The following is a 20,506-nucleotide window of genomic DNA, read 5'->3' as shown; positions in this document are numbered from 1 at the left end:
GGACAGTTCCATGTGAACAGGGCCCTTACGTTTGTTCTTCACTCTTCCAGCAACTACAACAGTGCCTTGCACAAAACGGCTTTTCAATAAATATTTATTAAACAGATGAACTTTAAAGCAGGTTACAGAACAATAATCATAATATAGTCCTTTTCTCTCTTCCCCCTTCCCCTCCCTCCTTCTCTCTCTCTCACACACACACACACACAGATTGGAAGGCTAGTCACAAAAGGTTAACAAGGTAATGTAATTTTGGTGTGTGCATGTTTTAATTTTCTCCATCCCTCTCTATTGCATAAATTCCTTACACAGTAAGCATTTTTTGTTTTTATGACTGTAAAAAGTAACGATTTTTTTAAAGAAAAAACTCACATATTTTAAATGAACTCCAGAATGTGCTCAGTGACTAAGCTCACAAACTCCAAAAACTAAAGTCAACAATATCCAAGTGGCATGTTTTCTTTCACTTTCAAAGAAATATCAGTATAACTTGTACCAGCATCATCTTTCTCAGTACCAGGAAATGCCACACTATACTAATAAAATAGTGTTTCCAAAAGCAAAGGCACACTTTTTCCGCAGTAAAAAGGAAAAAAAAAAACCCACAAAAAACTAAAAGTAACTAATTTCTTAAAGTCTCTTCCACTAACATACACTCTATTCTAGTTCATGATAACGATTACTATATACAATTGCTCTTTTTTCCCCTCAGACTAAAAATCCAAGTGAATCGATATCAGTAATGTGCTCTATATAATTTTTTCATTTCTTTACAGAGGCAGATTCCACCTTAAACAGTGTATATACCAAACTGGCCACATACCCCGTGTCTCTCTATTCACGCCATCACCCAGTTCTATTTTACTTACACGCTTCATCACAATCTCATAACCTTATTTGGATTTTATCTGCTCCTTCCTTCTAGAATGTAAGCCCCATGAGGACAGGAATTCTGTCCTGCTCACCACCGTGTCCCCTGGCCAATAACAGTGAATGGTATCTAGTAGGCCTCAAGAAGTATTTGTTAAACAAAAATGAAAAGATGTGGCCGGCGCGGGGAGAGTACAAATCTACATAAGACAATAAAACGAGGAACTGAAAAAAGGAAAGAAAACCACGCTGAGATGTACAAGCTGACAGCACTCAAAGCTATCAAGCCAGCTCAGAGGTTTGGTGGATATTTTTCAGGGTGGACAGGTGCTTCACACCTATCTAAGGGCATAGAGCCCTTCCAGGAAGAAAATTCACAGGGAGGTGTCCAGATAGCTGTGAGCAGCTCCCAAAAAAGTGGACACAATCACCACCCTAACAGAAACGTGGCCCAGGTCGGGAGAAAAAAAACAATACACCATACATCTCGGCCCAGATGAAAAATCACACGAATCCCCAGCACAATCAAACCGAGCCACCACCTTCAGCCTGACACGTAAGAGCAGTCTCCTTTCGCCTGGCTGGGCAGTCGCCTGCAGCCCAGCAAACCCTTCCCACGCCCAACACTTTTCCCTCGCAAAGACCACCGCCACCGCCGGTCCGAGGGGCGAGGGAACGGGGGGAACAGCCTGACAATCAGCTTTCTCCACCCCCGCCCGAGCCCAGTCCCCTTCAAAGCGCAAACGTTTCCCATTGTCGCCTGTCCCCGAGCCCCGGACCCCTGCCCCGAGCCCCTCCTGCGGTCCCTCACTCACGTGTAGATGATAGCCATGAAATGCATCAGCCACAGCACCAAGAAGAGGACGAACCCGAAGACGGCCATTCCCTCCAGGGCCAGGTCCAGCAGCGCCATCCCCCGGCCCGCCGGCCCGGCCCGGCCCGCTGCGGCCGCCAACACGGACAACGCTCCCGCAGGAGGACAGGGTGGGCGCCCGGTACGGGGGCGCGGGAGGCGAGAGGAAGGTGGGGAGAGGAAGGGGCGGAGGGGGGTGGGGACGGAAGGGGCGGGCAGGGCCTGCGCGCCCCCGCCCGCGCGCTCTCGCCCGCGCGCTGTTTTCGGCGCGCTCGCGGGCGGCTGCGGGTGCTGCGGTCTCCCGGGTTTGGTCGGGGCGACCGAGGCCCCGCCCTCCGGTTCGCCTCTCCCGAGCCTCGCGGCCGCCGACCAGACCCTGGGCGCGGGCACCTCCGCCGCCTCTCCGTCTCACCGCCGGACTCCCGGCCGAGCAGCTCCGCCGCCGCAGCTCCGCGAACTAATCAAAACCGGCGGCTCGCGCCTCACTCCTCGGCGCGTCCCGCCCCCGGAACCGCGGCGCCCGCCTCTCCCAGGGGCGGTGCCCCCGCCGCTCCACGCCCACCGTGTCGCCTGCGCGCCCGCTGCGGCGCCGGCGAGAGCGCGCCGGGGAGATCGTGTCCTGCTGCCCGCGGGACGCAGGCCGGGCTTCCTCCGGCTCCTCGCTCCCGCTGCCGCCCACCTAGGCGGAAAGCGCTTCAGCCCTGGGCCGGGCTCCCTCGGCGTCGGTGGCGGCTCGGGACCCTGTGCCTGGCTGGAGGCTGCTCTCTCTCCGTCCGGCCCTGCTGTTCCTGGGTGCCCCAGAAAAAGACACGGGTTCCGGGCAGCTGCCGGAGCTTGTCTCGAAATCCAACTTCCAACGCCGCGTCTGCAGCCTCCCCGCCGGGCACTGCTACTGCTCGGAGCAGCCAGGCCCTCCAGGCCACGTTCCTGGGCGCAAGGGATGCCCATTGCCTTCCCTCTTACTGCGTTTAATGCTGTGGGATCTTGGATCAAAAGGGACCTGAGAGTAAAATAATCTCCATGCGCCTCACAGATCTCTAAGCGCCTTAGCGACCGTGTGTATTATAAAAAGAAATTCTCAAACTCAGAATTAAAGAATCAGTTGATATTGAAATCCCCTAAGACTGCTGTCCAATACGGTAGCCACATGTGGCTAAGTGAGGGTTGGAAAGACAGCTCGCCACTCTGGAGTAAACAGTACACCAGATGTGGAAGACCATCTCGTTAGTAAATTTTACATTGATTGCATGTTGAAAAGATAATATTTTGGACATATTACATTAAATTAGGTAAATTATTAAGTTAATTTCTCTTTTTAAATACTTTGGCTAGCTACCAGAAAATTTTAATTGTACGTGTGGACAGCACAGCTCTAAAATGGGAAGAAATGTCACTTTGGGTAGTAAGGTAACTAAGTATTTGTCCTAATTTTAAGTCATCCCAAGAAGATGCTAGTACTCAATGTTTATGTTTCTTCAATCTAGATGAGTTTATACTATTTCTGCATTGTTTTATGTTTATTGTTGCAAGTGATTTCCTTTTAAATAATCCACGACCTCCCTTGAGATATTTCAGAATTGAATTCAATTTTGAAAAGAAGTTGTGGCTGGGCGCGGTGGCTCACACCTGTAATCCCAGCACTTTGGGAGGCCGAGGCAGGTGGATCACGAGGTCAGGAGTTCAAGACCGGCCTGGCCAAGATGGTGAAACCCCGTCTCTACTAAAAATACAAAGAATTAGCCGGGCGTGGTGGCAGGCGCCTGTAATCCCAGCTACTCTGGAGGCTGAGGCAGAGAATTGCTTAAACCTGGAGGGGCGGAGGTTGCAGTGAGCCGAGATCGCGCCACTGCACTCCAGCCTGGGCGACAGAGCGAGACTCCGTCTCGAAAAAAAATAAATGAATTAAAAAAAAAGAAAAGAAATTGTTTATTATTGCTGTTTATGATAGTTAATAGTCACTGAATGATCTACCTCAATCTGCAATTAAATGACAAACTACAACTAGAAGAGTTAATGTCCGAACCATTCCTCGATTAACATCCTTGGCTTCACTGGTGTAGAACCAGTGGGAAAGAACAATGCTTCAAAATCAAATTCCCACTGTTGAGAGTTACTGGCTGATAAAAATAGCAGGATGGAGGGCCAGGCGCAGTGGCTCATGCCTGTAATCCCAGCAGTTTGGGAGACTCAGGTAGGAGGATTGCTTGAGGCCAGGAGTTTGAGACCAGCCTGGGCAACATGATGAAACCGTGTCTCTACAAAAAAAAAAAAAAAAAAAATTAGCCAGGCATGCTGCTGGCACCTATAGTCCCAGCTACCAGGAAGGCTGAGGTGGTAGGATCACCTGATCCTGGGAAGTGGCGGCTGCAGTGAGCTGTGATCGCGCCACTTAACTCCAGCCTAGGTGACAGTGAGTCCCTGTCTCAAAAAAAAAGCGGAATAGAATCCTAACATCGAAATAACGTTCCAAACAAAAATTTACTATTGTAGTTAATTCTAAGGCATACTTCAAAAAAACACTTTAACAAATTTTAATTTCTCTGAAATGGGAATGCATCTCACAGTCAATGCCATCTTACAGTTAATTGGCGTATGTTTTTTCTTTTTTTTTTTTTTTTTTTTTTTGAGGTGGAGTCTCGCTCTGTCGCCCAGGCTGGAGTGCAGTGGCGTGATCTAGGCTCACAGGAACCTCTGCCTCCTGAGTTCAAGCAATTCTCCTGTCTCACCCTCCCGAGTAGCTGGGACTACAGGTGCACACCACCACACCCGGCTAATTTTTGTGTTTTTAGTAGAGACGGGGTTTCACCATATTGGTCAGGCTAGTCTCGAACTCCTGACCTCGTGATCCACCTGCCTTGGCCTCCCAAAGTGCTGGGATTACAGGCGTGAGTCACCGTGCCCAGCCAATGGCTTGTGGTTTTTTTACTCAAATATAAAATAATAGTGCATCTTAGTGATATATAAAATAATGCTGCATCTTATAATTAAATGTCCTCTTAGATTTGAGGAACACCAATTGCTTAATTTAAACATTGTTTTGTATTCTGCATTTTTTCAAAAATGTTTTCTGGAACCTTACAACAAAGGATTTTATACAGTATGACCAATAACACAAAAAAAGAGGCCAAAGAAATGTGAAAGTAGATATTCTTAAGAGTTAACAAATTTGCTAAATTGAGTATAATCAGTACATTAAAGATCAGTTATATTATACTTGACCCTAGTTAAACTATGTTTACCCCAACTTCGTTTTAAAACAACAGCTTTAGAAAAGGGAAGAGTATGAAGACAGTATAAAGATCCGTGGTTGCCATGGAGCAGAGGAAAGAGGGACAAATAGATGACAGAGGATTTTTAGGACTGTGAGTGAAACTATTCTGTATGATCCTATAATAGTGTATACATGTCATATATTTGGCAAACTCCGTAGAAAATAAACCACCAAGAGTGAATCCTAATGTAAGCTATGGACTTTAGGTGATAATGGTGTGTTAATATAGGTCCATCAGTTGTAACGAATATGGTGGTCTGGTGCAAGATGTTGATAGTGAAGGAGGCTGGTGGAGGGAATGGCAAGAGGTATATGGGAACCCTCTGTACTTTCTGCTCAGTTTTGCTGTGAACCTAAAACTACTCTGAAAAGTAAATTCTTAAAAAAAATTAGTGAGTGTTCCACTAAAGGTGTTCTACATATATATTTATACAAATATGTGTATAACATCAGAAATGCTATAAATGTCTGAATAAGATACACCAGTTTGCGGCTGGGCGTGGTGGCTCAGGCCTGTAATTGCAGCACTTTGGGAGGCCAAGGTGGGAGGATCTCAAGCCAGCCTGAGCAACATGGCGAAACCCTGTTTCTACGAAAAATAGAAAAATTAGCTGGGCGTGGTGGCAGGCAACGTGGTAAAACCCTGTTTGTACAAAAAATACAAAATTTAGCCGGGCATGGTGGTGGGTACCTGTAATTCCAGCTACTCAGGAGGCTGAGGCAGGAGAATCACTTGAACCTGGGAGGCAGAGGTTGCAGTGAGCCAAGATCATGCCACTGCACTCCAGCTTGGGTGCCAGAGCGAGACTCTGACTTAAAAAAAAAAAAATGACCAGTTTGCCATCAGATCCCAGGATTTAGCACCTTGTGGGCACTTAAATATTTGTTGACTGAAGAAATAGATAAAATGTTTATTTATCCATTGACAGAAGTCACTGGAAAAATTTCAGTGACTTCTGAAATTTTCTGGAAATATTTCTAGAAAAATTTCTCAGCTTTCTCCTTTGTCTGTAAAGATTTTTAAATGGTTTTCCTTTGTGAGAAAAATACACATTAACTTCCATACCTCCTCCTTTATCTTATAAAATTAAGCTAAAGAGTTAGAGTAATTACATATTAGTTCAACTAATCACGTCCTGAAGACTTACTCCGAAGCCCATACTCTACTTGACTGTCAACAACATAATTTTCGTCTCAATATCACATATTTTCCATCTTTGTCATTGTTATAAATAATTTTTCATGTAAACATTTTAAAGATCACAATTCAGTTTTCTATGGTGAGTGTATTATTATTTTTAAAAGATAGGCATACTGTAAATTTTCAGCCCTATAAAAACTTAAAAAATAAGGTGAAAACAAGGTGATCCTCCAGAAATTGAGTAAATTTGAAGTTTCATAAACAAAGTTAGAATCAATTGACAGGAAATTTGTGGTGATAATGCCAAGAAAAAAGTAATTCTTGTCTTTTTTCTAAACATGTTTAGAATTAAGTAGAAAAATACCTTAACAGCTCAGGTGATTAACTTACATTGGTTTGTTATGCATGAAATGGTAACTTTGTAAAAGCCTTCAGATCCTAAGATACTGTGTTACTGCAAATTGCCTTTAAATGATACAAAGGTTCCAGGCAAATTATCAGTTCAGGGCCTGATCTTGATAAACCACTGGTATCCTGTGTTTATATATGTGGGTGCGGTCCAGGGGAGTGACTAGAGTTTACTAGAGTTCATGTTCTTCTCAGCTGCTATGCTAACTCATATGCAAATGCCTAATTAAAATCTTTTTTTTTTTTTTTTTTTTTTTTGAGGTGGAATTTCGCTCTTATCGCCCAGGCTGGAGTGCAAGTGGTGCGATCTCGGTTCACTGCAAACCTCCACCTCCCGGATTCAAGCGATTCACCTGCTTCCACCTCCAGAGTAGCTGGGACTATAGACGCACGCCACCACACCTGACTAATTTTTGTATTTTTAGTAGAGACGGGGTTTCACCATGTTGGTCAAGATATTCTCGATCTCGTGACCTTGTGATCCGCCAGCCTCAGCCTCCCAGAGTGCTAAGATTCCAGGTGTAAGCCACTGCACCTGGCCTAAAATCTTTTTTTTAAATCACATACTTGGCCGGACACGACTGTAATCCTAGCACTTTGGGAGGCCAAGGCAGGCGGATCATGAGGTCAGAAGTTCGAGACCAGTCTGGCCAACACAGTGAGAGCCTGTCTCTACTAAAAATACAAAAATTAGCCAGACATGGAGGTGCGTGCTTGTTATCCCAGCTACTCAGAAGGCCGAGACAGGAAAATTGCTTGAACCTGGGAGGCAGAGGGTGCAGTGAGCTGAGATCACGTGCCACTGCACTCCAGCCTGGGAACAGAGTGAGACTTTCTCAAAAATACATTAATTAATTTAATTAAATTAAATCACATACTCATTTTTCTTTTAAAATTTCATGCTTAATCTTGTTTTAATCCATACTTTCCTAGATCGAACCACTAATGTTTATACTTAACCGAAGCTAAATTCAAAAGATGTTCAAATATGCCCCATGTAAATATCAACTGTTTTTTGTTTTTTCGTTTTGTTTTTTTGAGACAGGTTGCAGTAAGATCACACCACTGCACTCCAGCTTGGGTGACAGAGCAAGACTCTGTCTTAAAAAGAATTACTAATTTGCTGTCAGATCCCAGGGTTTAGCACCTTGTGGGCACTTAAGCACCTTCTGTCACCCAGGCTGGAGTGCAGTGGCATAATCATGGCTCACCACAGCCTCGACCTCCCAGGCTCAGGTGATCCTCTCACCTCAGCCTCCCAAGTAGCTGGGACTTCAGGCACCTGCCACCACACCAGGCTAATGTGTTTTTTTTTTTTTTTTTTTTTTGGCAGAGTCTCGCTCTGTCACCCAGACTGGAGTGCAGTGGCATGATCTCGGCTCACTGCATACTTTTTAAATTATTTGTAGAGATGGGGTTTTGCCAGGTTGCCCAGGCTGGTCTCAAACTCCTGGACTCAAGGGATTCACCCATCTTGGCCTCCCAAAGTGATGGGATTCTAAGCTTGAACCACTGTACCTGGCCTCAACTATTATCTTTTTAAAAGTGTTTTTGGAAATTTCTTTCTTTTTAGATAGATAGTTATGACTCATTCTAGTTTATTTAAGCTCATAATGCTAAAATCTTCACCTAGACTATGTATGCAGCTTGTGTGTGTGTGTAAACAAACTCAGGAAGTTTATTGTGGAGAGAGATTGACTAATATTTACCGAACAAGGGAACATAAATGGCATGCTAGGGAAATTATTTAACTATTAACTTGATTTTCACAACAGTCATAAACTGTACAGTAAGCCAAAAAGATTAAGTTAAATACCCAGATGACATTCAGTAAGTGAGAGCGATGGAGTTTGGACCCGGCTTTGTCAGACTCCAAAGCCAATGCTATTTAAATAAGCAAGTAGAGTATTGAGTTAATTTAAACAACATATAGTAGATGTTCAACTCTCAAAAGTCAGTTTGCAAAGTAGATTTTGGTCTAGCATTGTTTAGTTTAATAACCGATGTAATGTATACGTCACCATCTGAGATTTAGGAAAGTCAATTTCACCATCTGAGACTTAGGAAGGTATATCATGTTTTTCTGCTAGGATGCGCTGGGAATTTAAACATCTTGCTCTTTCCTTCCACCATATCATTTGCTTCAGTTAAGAGCAATTTTATGAAACATAATGTCATTGCAGAACAGTTCATTAAGAGCACAAACAACAAGTGGAAGAATTTAAGGCCGGGCGCGGTGGCTCACGCCTGTAATCCCAGCACTTTGGGAGGCCAAGGCGGGCGGATCACGAGATCAGGAGATCGAGACCATCCTGGCTAACACAGTGAAACCCTGTCTCTACTAAAAATACAAAAAATTAGCCGGGCGTCGTGGCGGGCGCCTGTAGCCGCAGCTACTCGGGAGGCTGAGGCAAGAGAATGGCATGAACCCGGGAGGCGGAGCCTGCAGTGAGCCAAGATCGCGCCACTGCACTCCAGCCTGGACGACAGAGCGAAACTCCGTCTCAAAAAAAAAAAAAAAAAAAAAAGGAATTTAAAAGAACAATCTTTTTCAAGTGCTTTTTTCCTCACAAAATAATTCAGGAAAATTCCAACAAAATCTGTTTCTTATTGTATCATTTTACAGAATTACCAACAATATAATTAAAACTTGACTTTAACATTTCCTTTTTTTTTTTTTTTGAGACGGAATCCGGCTCTGTCGCCCCAGGCTGGAGTGCAGTGGCGTAATCTCGGCTCACTGAAAGCTCCGCCTCCCGGATTCACACCATTCTCCTGCCTCAGCCTCCTGAGTAGCTGGGACTACAGGCGCCCGCCACCGCACCCGGCTAATTTTTTTGTGTTTTTAGTAGAGACAGGGTTTCACCGTGGTCTCGATCTCCTGACCTCGTGATCCGCCCACCTCGGCCTCCCAAAGTGCTGGGATTACAGGTTTGAGCCACCGTGCCCGGCGACTTTAATGTTTACTAAGAAACAAAGGTTGTTAAGATAAACTAGACCTCCTGACTTTAGAATCTCTACAAAATACCTTCCCTATCTTAAGAATGCTTTCCTTTAGGTTACAGTATAAACTATTGGCTAAGCCTGAATACTGTGAAAGTCAGACAGGCTGAGTTTGAATTCTGGTCCACCATGTGACCTAAGCAAGTCACTTAACCTCTCTCGCCTCAGTGTTTTTATTTTTATTTTTATTTTGTAGAGAAAGGGTCTTGCTATGTTGCCCAGGCTGGTCTTGAACTCCTGACCTGAAGCAATCTTCCTGCCCTAGCTTCCCAAAGTGCTAGGATTACAAGTGTAAGCCACTGTGCCTAGCCACTTGCTTCAGTTTCTTTGTCTATAAATGGACTGTTGTGAGGACTAAACAAGTTAACATATGTAAAATATTTATAACAATTCCAGGGAGGGAAATGGATATAAAGTTTTATTATTATTCCTTAATTGAGAAAGTACATTCATTCTCTCTCATTTCATCTACATTACTAACTTTTGTTTTCTCTATTTCTCTGTTTACTGTTTCAACCCATAAAAAATAAAATTACCTGTTAGAAGGATTTATCTTTGGCAAATTATTCCTTGTGACACAGTATGCAGAACTTTACAATTCTTAATTATTACACAAACCAGAGTATATTGTAGATCTCATCTTCTTGCTAATATACCTGGTCTAGTCAATCAGAAACAAATGCAATTAGATGACAATTGTAGGAAATAGGAGAAATATAATTGAATAGTAAAGAGCAAACAAAGATACTTTTATTTCATGGGAAAAATAAATTTCAGGCCTTGAAAGAAAATATTCGCTACAAGCCAGCATAATATTAGAAAGGTACACAAATTGGCCTTCTGATGTTAAGAAACAGTGATATCAAATAGTCTTTAAACTATTTTTGGTAATAAGTACCTCATAAAATATAATTAAATGCATCAGGATTAACACGAGACAAAGTTTTCAGAGTCAAGTTTACGTAAATATATTATTTTTTGAAGCTCAGAATTGGCAAAAGGTGTTACAACATTTACACAAATTGGTACCAAACTAACAACTAATTTGTGAAAAAGATGCATCCTCCCCTAGTCTAGTAATTTTATAGTTTGGAAATCATATCTGATTGTTTTTAGCCTTTTATATCATTGTAGGTATAAATTTGAAGTGTTGTCTAATACCTGAAAAAGCACGAAACAAAGCATTTTGCAATACAAGGAAATAGAAACAACTATTAGGGCCTTCCTTATCACATAAGCTCATGCCTAAATTCAGTTGCCAACCCACCTTAACTATTTTGGGATCCCTCATTAACAGTCATCAACAGTTAATGATGGGAGCCATCATTAACAGTCATTTCCTCTATAATAGAGAACACTGAGAAGAATTATTAAGACTGTTAAGATAGATGATAAAGTAAACAAATTAATGGATTTTCCGTTTAGTTATTTATTTTCCTTTATTCCTCAACAAATATTAAAACAGACAAGGCGGCCAGGCATGATGGCTCATGCCGGTAATTTTAGCACTTTGGGAGGCCGAGGTGGGAGGATCACTTGAACGCAGGAGTTTAAGACCATCCTGGGTAACATAGTGAGAGCCTGTCTTTTTTTTTTTTTGTAGTAAAAAACAATATATATATATACACACACACACATATATCTATACATACATATATACATACATGTATACACACAGGCATACACACATGTACACACATATACACATACACACATGCATGTACACACATATGCACATGTGTGCACACATACACATGCACACACATACATGCACGCACGTATACATGCATGTGTGCATGCATATATGCACGTGTATGTCTGCATGCGTATATGCATGTATGTATACATACATGTAAGCACACGTGTATACATGAGGTTGGGCACGGTGGCTCATGTGTGTAATCCCAGCACTTTGGGAGGCTGAATGTGGCAGGTTGCATGGGCCCAGGAATTAGAGACCAGGGTGAGCAACATAGTGAAACTCCATCTCTACAAAATATGCAAAACAGCCTGCACCTGTAGTCCCAGATACTCAGGAGGCTGAGGCAGAGATTGCAGTAAGCCGAGATCACACCACTGCACCCCAGCCTGGGCGACAGAGTGAGATTCTGTCTCAAAATAATAAAATAATAATACAATAAAATATGTGATGTTCCAGGTACACAGTGTTCTCATGCTTTGGATACAAAGTTAAAAATAACATAATCTTTTTTTTCCCCTGGAGAAGTTCAAGTTCAGCTGAGGAAAAGAAATGCAAAAATGTATCATTGTAATGCAATGAGTGTTGATATAGAGGTATGAGAAAAATTGGGAGTTGGGAGTGATTACTTTTATTCCAGAAAGTCTAAAAAGACTTCATGGAAAAGGTCATCTGGGTCCTGAAGAAAGGCTATGACATTGCCAAGAGTGAGGAAAGTGCAGCTGGGCGCCTATAAACCCCAGCATTTTGGGAGGCTGAAGGCGGCAGGTCACTTGAGGCCAGGAGTTCAAGGCCAGGAGTTCAAGATCAGCCTGGCCAACAGGGCAAAAACCCGTCTCTACTAAAAATACAAAAATTAGCTGGGCATAATGGCAGGAGCCTGTAATCCCAGCTACTCGGGAGGCTGAGTCAGGAGAATCGCTTGAACCCAGGAGGCAGAGGTTGCAGTGAGCCGAGATCGCGCCATTGCACTCCAGCCTGGGTGACAGAGCTAGACTCCATCTCAAACAAACAAACAAAACTTGGATGGCCTTGAGAAACAGTTGACCTGGGTTAACTAATAAATTCATTGATCTGTAACTGAAAATCCAGTTATGGGGAGTATGACCTATGAATGACCATCTAAAGCAGAACTCGTTTGAGAAAGGAGACACTATTAACAATCAGGCTAGGAGAAACTGAGGCTGTCACAGAGTCACACCCTATATAAAGCAAACAAGAGTCAGGCACAGTTAAAAAATGGAGTTCTTGCTCTATTTTTCTGAGATAGTCTTGGCTTGCCCCTCCTCTATGTGTCAGTATTTTACTTTACTTTACTTTACTTTACATTTTATTTCATTTTATTTTATTTTTTATTTATTTTTGAGAGAGAGTCTCATTCTGCCTTCCAGGCTGGAGTTCAGTGGCAAGATCTTGGCTCACCGCAACCTCTGCCTCCTGGGTTCAGTGATTCTCATGCTTCAAGCCCCTCGAGTAGCTGGGATTACAGGCGTGTGCCACCACACCCAGCTAATTTTTGTATTTCTAGTAGATACAGGGTTTCACCGTGTTCACCAGGGTGGTCTCAAACTCCTGACCTCAAGTGATCTGCCTGCCTTGGCTTCCCAAAGTGCCAAACTTTGCTTCCCAAAGCAGTTTTGTCTTTAAGCTGACCTCTCTCATGGTTGTAAGACAGCTGCCAACAATGATCAGTACTTCACATCCAGGAAGAGAGAGCAAGTGTTAGTTGTGACCAAACAAAAATCTTAAGCCTTTTTATTTTTCTAATGGTTACCCTTGAATACCATTTGTTAGGCTATGGCAAGGCAGACTAGAATAGTCAAATTAGAATTTATTGAAGCTGGTAATAAGGATAATCCCATCCAAACTGCAAGGTGACTATGTAATGAATGGGGGAGGAATAGAATTGGAAAGATAAACACAATAGCCACCACACTGAGTTTTTCCAAAATAGAAAATTTCTAGAAAGTCTTAAATATGAAAGATTCCCGGTTAGTTCTTCCAGCTTGTTCTTTTTCTAAATAATAGCTTTATTGAGATATAGTCACCGTAACATTCACTCCTTTAAAGCATACAACTCAGTGATTTTTAGTATCTTCACAGAGTTGTGCAACCATCACTACCCAACTTTAGAACATTTTCTCACTGCAAAAAGAAACTCGATACTCATTAGCAGTCATTCCCCATTTCCCCTCCCCCCAGCTCCTGGTAACTACTAATTTAATTTTTTTTCTATATAGATTTGCCAATCTTGACTATTTCATAAAAATAGAATTGATGGGCCGGGCACGGTGGCTCACGCCTGTAATCCCAGCGCTTTGGGAGGCCAAGGCAGGCGAATCACCTGAGGTCGGGAGTTTGAGACCAGCCTGACCAACATAGAGAAACCCCATCTCTACTAAAAATACAAAATTAGCTGGGCGTGCTGGCACATGCCTGTAATCCCAGCTACTCGGGAGGCTGAGGCAGAAGAATTGATTGAACCCAGGAGGTGGAGGTTGCAGTGAGTGGAGATCACGCCATGGCACTCCAGCCTGCGCAACAAGAGTGAAACTCTGTCTCAAAAAAAAAAAAAAAAAAAAGAATTAACATATTATGCAGGCTTTTATGACTACCTTCTTTCACAGCATGATATTTTCAAGGTTTATTCATGTCATAGTACATATCAGTACTTCATTTCTTTTTATAGCCAAATAATATTCCATTTTATGGATATTGTTTCTCCATTCATTAATCAAGTTGGATTTGGGTTGTTTCCATGTTTTGGCTATTATGAATAAAGCTGTTATGAATATTCATATGCAGGTTTTTGTGTAGGCACGTATTTTTTATTTCTCTTGGGTATATACCTAAGAGTGCTGAGTTGTATGGTAACTTTATGTTTAACTTTTGGAGTTACTGCCAGACTCTTCTAAAGTGACTGTACCATTTTACAATCCCACCAGCAATATATGCAAGTTCCCATTTCTTCACATCCTCACCAAAATTTGTCATAACTGTCTTAGTAAGTGTGAAGTGATTTCTCATTGTGGTATTGATTCGTATTTCCTTAATGGCTAATGATGTTGAGCATATTTTAATGTTCTTATTGACCATTTGTGTATATTCTCTGAAGGAATATCTATTAAAATCCCTTCTGATTTTTACAATTGTGGTTTTATCTTTTTATTATTTAGTTGTAAGAGTACTTTATGGGCTGCTCACGGTGGCTCATGCCTGTAATCCCAGCACTCTGGGAAGCCGAGACGGGTGGATTACTTTAGCCCAGGAATTCGAGTCCAGCCTGCCACATGGTAAAACTCCATCTCTACAGAAAATACAAAAATTTGCTGGGTGAGATGGCGCACACCTGGAGTCCCAAGTACTCAAGAGGCTGAGGTTCGAGGATCACTTGAGCCTAGGAAGTCAAAGCTCAAGTGAGCCATGAGTGTGCTATTGCACTCCAGCCTGGATTACGGACAGCACAAGACTCTGTCTCAAACAAAAACAAAAACAAAAAACAAAAAACCCAGAGTGTTTTATGTATTGTAGGTACAAGCTGCTTATCAGGTATATGATTAGCAATTACTGCACCTCATTCTGTGGATTTTCTTTTCCCTTCCTTGATGGTGTCATTTGAAGGACAATTTTTTTTTTTTCTTTAGATGGAGTTTTGCTCTTGTTGCCCAGGCTGGATTGCAGTGGCGGGATCTTGGCTCACCGCAACATCCGCCTCCTGGGTTCAAGTGAGTCTCCTGCCTCAGCCTCCCAAGCAGCTGGGATTACAGGCATGCACCACCACACCCAGCTAATTTTGTATCTTTAGTAGAGACAGGTTTCCTCCATGTTGGTCAGGCTGGTCTCGAACTCGCGACCTCAGGTGATCCGCCCACCTCGGCCTCCCAAAGTAAAGCATACAATTTTGTATTTTGATGGTCCAGTTTATCTATTTTTTGTTTTGTCACTTGTTTTTTGGAATCATGTCAAAAATGCCACTGGCTAACTCAGGTCACAAGGTTTATGCCCATGTTTTCTTCTAAGAATTGTATAGTTTTAGCTCCTGTATTTAAGTCTTTGATCCAGTTTGAGTTAAGTCTTGTATATCATGTAAGATAGGTGTCCATCTTCATTCTTTTGCATGTGAATATCCTGTTGTCCTAGCACCACTTATTGAAAAGATGATTCTTTTGACAATGGTGCTGAGAACATTGAATGATGTCAACATCATTGTCAAAAATTGACTACAGACGTATAGATTTATTTCTGGACTCTCATTCATTCATCTGCATGTCTATCCTTATGCCAGTACCATATGGTCTTGATTATTGTCAATTTGTAGTAACTTTGTAACCTTGAAACTTGGAAGCGTGAGAACTTTGTTCTTTTTCAAGATTGTTTTTGATTTTTCTGTTTTTTTTTTTTTTTTTTTTTTCCTAAGGCAGAGTCTCGCTCTGTTACCCAGGCTGGAGTGCAGTGGTACAATCTCGGCTCACGCAACCTCTGCCTCCCAGGTTCAAGCGATTCTCCTGCCTCAGCCTCCTGAGTAGCTAGAATTACAGGCATGCGCCACCATGCCCAGCTAATTTTTGTATTTTTAGTAGAGACAGGGTTTTTTTTTTTTTTTTTTTTTTTGTAAAGAAAGTTTTATTGGAACAAAAAAAAATCCATGTATTTACATATCATCTATGGCTGCTTTCCTGCTGTAACAGCAGACTTGAGTAGTTGTCACAAAGACCGCGTGATTTACAAAGCATAAATATTTACTATCTGGCCCTTTACAGAAAAATAATTGCTGGTTCCTACCCTAGAACAAGGTTTCTCAAACATTAGCCTGCATCAGAATCACCTGAAGGACTTATTAAACAGATGTAGCTGAGCCCGAGACCCAGAATTCTGATTGGGTAGGTCTGGAGTGGGACTCAAGAATTGCACTTCTAACAAATTCCCAGGTAGATGCCAATGCACTGGTCTAAGGACCACACTTTAAGAACCACTGCCCTACAACAGTGGTTCTCAACTCTGGCTATCTATTAGAATCACCTGGAGAGCTCTAGTGCTGAGCCCTGGGGTATATCAGTAATTGCTGAAAAGCTGGCTGGTCACAGTGGCTCATGCCTGTAATCCCAGCACTTTGGAAGGCCAAGACAGGCGGATCACGAGGTCAGGAGATCGAGACATCCTGACCAACATGGTGAAACCCCGAGAGACAGGGTTTCATCATGTTGGTCAGTCTGGTCTTGAACTCCTGAACTCGTGATCAGTCTGCCTTGGCCTCTCAAAGTGTTGGGATTACAGGCGTGAGCCACCGCGCCCAGCCCATCTGTGTCTCTTGAGTTTCAATATGAATTTCATGGTCAGCTTATTAATTTCTGAAAAAGAAAAGCTGAGATTTTGATAGAGGTTGCATTAAATCTGTAGATCAATTTGGTTGCTATTGCCATCTTTTTTTTTTTGAGACAGAGTCTCACTCTGTCGCCCAGGCTGGAGTGCAGTGGTGCAATCTCAGCTCACTGCAGCCTCTGCCTCCCAGGTTCAAGCAATTCCCCTGCCTCAGTGTCCCAAGTAGCTGGGACTACAGGAACCCACCACCATGCCCAGCTAATTTTTGTATTTTTAATAGAGACAGTGTTTCACAATGTCAGCCAGGCTAGTCTCGAACTCTTGACCTCAAATGATCTGCCCACCTTGGTCTCCCAATGTGCTGGGATTACAGGTGTGAGCCACCATACCCAGCAAGTATTACCATCTTAACAATACTAAGTCTTCTGACCCATGAACATGGGAAGGCTTCCCATATATTTATGTCTTTAATTTCAGTTAGCAATGCTTTCTAGTTTTCAGTGTACAGATCTTGAAGTTCTTTTCTTAAATTTATTTCCAGGTATTTTATTCTCTTTTATGCTGTTGTGGGCTTTTGTTTGTTTTTGTTTTTGAGAGCAGAGTCTCATTCTGTCACCAAGGCTGGAGTGCAGTGGTGTTACCATGACTCACTGCAGCCTCAATTTCCCTGGCTCAAGTGATTCTCCCGCCTTAGCCTGCCAAGTAGCAGGCACTACAGGCATGCACCACCATGTTTGGCTAATTTTTTTTTTATTTTTTGTAGAGATGGGTCTTGCTGTGTTGCCTAGGCTGGTCTTGAACTCCTGGACCCAAGCAATCTCCTCACCTTGGCTTCCCAAAGTAATGGGATTACATGCATGAGCCATTGCACCCGGCCTCTTTGATGCTATTGTAAATTAAATTATCTTCTTAATTTTATCTTTGGATTGTTCATTGCAAATGTATAGAAATACAATTGAATTTTGTATATTGATCTTGTATCCTACAGCCTTGCTGACTTGCTTATTCTAATAGCTTGTGTGTGTGTGTGTGTGTGTGTGTGTGTGTATTCATTAGGATTTTCTGTGTATAAGATCATGTTATCTTTAAATATAAGTAGTTTTACTTCTCTCCTTCCAATCTGGGTGTTTTTATTTATTTTCCTTACCCAACTGCCCCCAGCTAGAACTTCCAGTATAATGTAAATAGAAGTGGTAAGAGTGGACATCATTGACCTGTTCCAGCTTATACAGGGGAAAGCTTTCAATCTTTCACCATTAATTATGTTGTTGGCTATGCGTTTTTCATAGATGCCCTTTATCAGTTTGAGGAAGTTCCCTTATATTCCTCAATTGTTGAGTGTTTTTATCATAAAAGGGTGTTAAATTTTGTCACAAGATTTTTCTATGTCTATTGAGATGATCATACAGTTTCTTATTCTACTAATACAGTGTATTCTATTGCTTGATTTTCAGATGCTAAATCAATCTTGCATTCCTGGAACAAATCCCACCTGGTCATATTGTATAATTCTTTTTATATGTTGCTGGATTCAGTTTGCTAATATTCATTGAAGATTTTTGCACCTACATTTATAAGAGATGTTGGTCTATAGTTTTATTTTCTTGCAATGTCTTCAGTTTTGGTATCAGGGTAATAATAGCTTTATAGAATAGTTGAGAAATGTTCCCTTTTCTTCTAGTTTTTAGAAAGTTTTTGAAGAATTTGTATTAATTCTTCTATTTTTAAATGCTTGGTAGAATTCAATACGGAAGGCATCTGGGCTTGGGCTTTTCTTTTGGGTAAATTTCTTTTTTAACACTATTTCAATGTCTTGACTTATTATAGGTCTATTCAGGTATTCTGTTTCTTCTTGAACCGGTTTCAGTAGTTTGTGTCTTTCTAGGAAGTGATCCATTTCATGGAAGTTATCTAATTTGTGGACAAACAGTTGTCATAGTATCCCCTTGTAATTCCTTTCATTTCCATTTGGTCATAATGTTTCCTCTTTCATTGCTGATTTTAGTTATTTTATTCTTCTCTTTTTTTCTTTTGGTCAGTCTAACTAAATATTTATCTTGTTGATATTTTCAAAGAACAAACTTTTGGTTACATTGATTTTCTGTATTGTTTTTCTCTTTTCTATTTCATTTATTTCTACTTTAATTTTTATTATTTTCCTACTGCTGCTTATGCTGAGCTTAGCTTGCTCTTTTGCTCCAGTTTTTTAAGGTGGAAGTTTAATTTATTAATTTGATATTTTTTCTTCTTTAAAATATAGGTGTTTATAGCTATAAATTTCCTTCTGCACTGATTTAACTATATACCATGAATTTTGGTAAACTGTAGTTTTGTTTCCATCTACTTCAAAGTATGGAAATAGGGCACATGGAAATTCCACAAAGCTCACTGTTTTTACCTAGATGCAACCATTTTCTTTTTCTTTTTTTTCTTTTTCTTTTTCTTTTTCTTTTTTTTTTTTTTTTTGAGATGGAGTCTCACTCTGTTGCCCAAGCTGGAGTGCAGTGGCGCAACCTCGGCTCACTGCAACCTCTGCCTCCCGGGTTCAATCGATTCTCCTGCCTCACCCTCCAGAGTAGCTGGGATTACAAGTGCCCACCACCATGCCCAGCTAATTTTTATATTTTTAGTAGAGATAGGGTTTCACCATATTGGTCAGGCTGGTCTCCAACTCCTGACCTCAGGTGATCCACCCTCCTTGGCCTCCCAAAGTACTGGGATTACAGGTGTGAGCCACTGTGCCCAGCCTCAACCATTTTTCTTGAATAAAAGCTTCTCAGATAGTTGTAGATCTTTTGTTAACTTCCAGAGTTCTGAGAAAAGTTAATTTTGATAATTTTTGCAAAGTGTTCACATTGCTTATATGGAGGAGAGGATTTTCAGAATTTCTTCGTCTGCCATTCATTCTCAAGTGCTGCCTTCCAGCTTTTGTTTGCCATAAAGTGTTTTTATCCTCCCTAGAATTTACTGGCAGTTCTGTTAAACTAGGCATAAGGTGGGGACAAATTGTAGATAAAGAGAGTTGAAAATGGTTAAAATACAAATGGTTCAAAATGATTAGTCATCCATTGATAAGAAATGAGGACAAGCTTTTTCCTTGAGACACCTGAGTTTTTTAAAGTCCTTGGAAGCCATCATCAATTAAGTTTAAAATCTGCTCGGTTTATTTTTACTTTTGTCAGCCCTTTAGTCTCACCATTTCCATGCTGAGGATGAATGGGCCTTTGGAAAGTTATCCTAAGGGTTAAAAATAATGGTGATGATGATTTTCTACTTGTTCGAAGCCACTATGCTAAAGGAAGAGGAACTAGTTCTTATATGACCTAGGATGCTAGTCCTTTGGTACATTAGTGATTTCCACCAAATTTATTCTATATGCAAGAATTAAGCATAATTAATACATTTGTTGAGCAATTTTCCAGTTAGATTACCTATTTCTAGAGCTTTGTTCCAAGGGAGGCAAACGTCTCATTCCTCACAGCTAGAAGCAGGGCCCTGTTGGAACCATCATTAGTCTGAGTATTTACTCCCCAGTAATTTGTTAGCTTTACAATAGGGTAGATCAAATACATAAAAATTCAAATGAACTGTATGACCACTTGACGGGGCAGTACAAGAAGAGGAGGATTACGAATAATTCATAGAGTCAGCAGTTAGAGTTTTTTGGATACCTTAGTGACAGCAGAGCCATATTAATGAAGCATAGGGGAGTTAAATAATTTATCCAAGGTCAAATGGCTAGTAAGTGGACCTAAACCCTTCCTTTTTGGAATCTGGAAAGTGAGAGTAGAAAGGAGAGTCTTATCTCAATAATTTGCCCTACTACTGAGACTGAGACAACTTTGGAATTCACTTTGGCTCCTCAATCCTCATTACCACTGCTCTAGGCCAGAGACTCTCAAACTTTATTGTGTATGTGAATCAGTTGGGAATCTTGTCAAA

General features: G+C 41.6%; 1 protein-coding gene across 1 annotated transcript in view; it reads right to left on the bottom strand.

Annotated features, from left to right (window-relative positions):
- Window positions 1–2,254, bottom strand: part of UGCG (UDP-glucose ceramide glucosyltransferase) — a 38,497-nt gene extending 36,243 nt beyond the window's left edge. Inside the window, exon 1 of the mRNA XM_024252442.3 lies at window positions 1,686–2,254. Coding sequence (XP_024108210.1) covers window positions 1,686–1,783 — 98 coding nt within the window. The 5' untranslated portion in view covers window positions 1,784–2,254. The remainder of the gene's footprint in view (window positions 1–1,685) is intronic.
- Window positions 2,255–20,506: the final 18,252 nt, after the last annotated feature.

This window comes from Pongo abelii, chromosome 13 (assembly GCF_028885655.2).
Source record: "Pongo abelii isolate AG06213 chromosome 13, NHGRI_mPonAbe1-v2.0_pri, whole genome shotgun sequence".
Taxonomy (NCBI): Eukaryota; Metazoa; Chordata; class Mammalia; order Primates; family Hominidae; genus Pongo; species Pongo abelii.
This window is presented reverse-complemented; position numbering and strand designations above follow the sequence as displayed.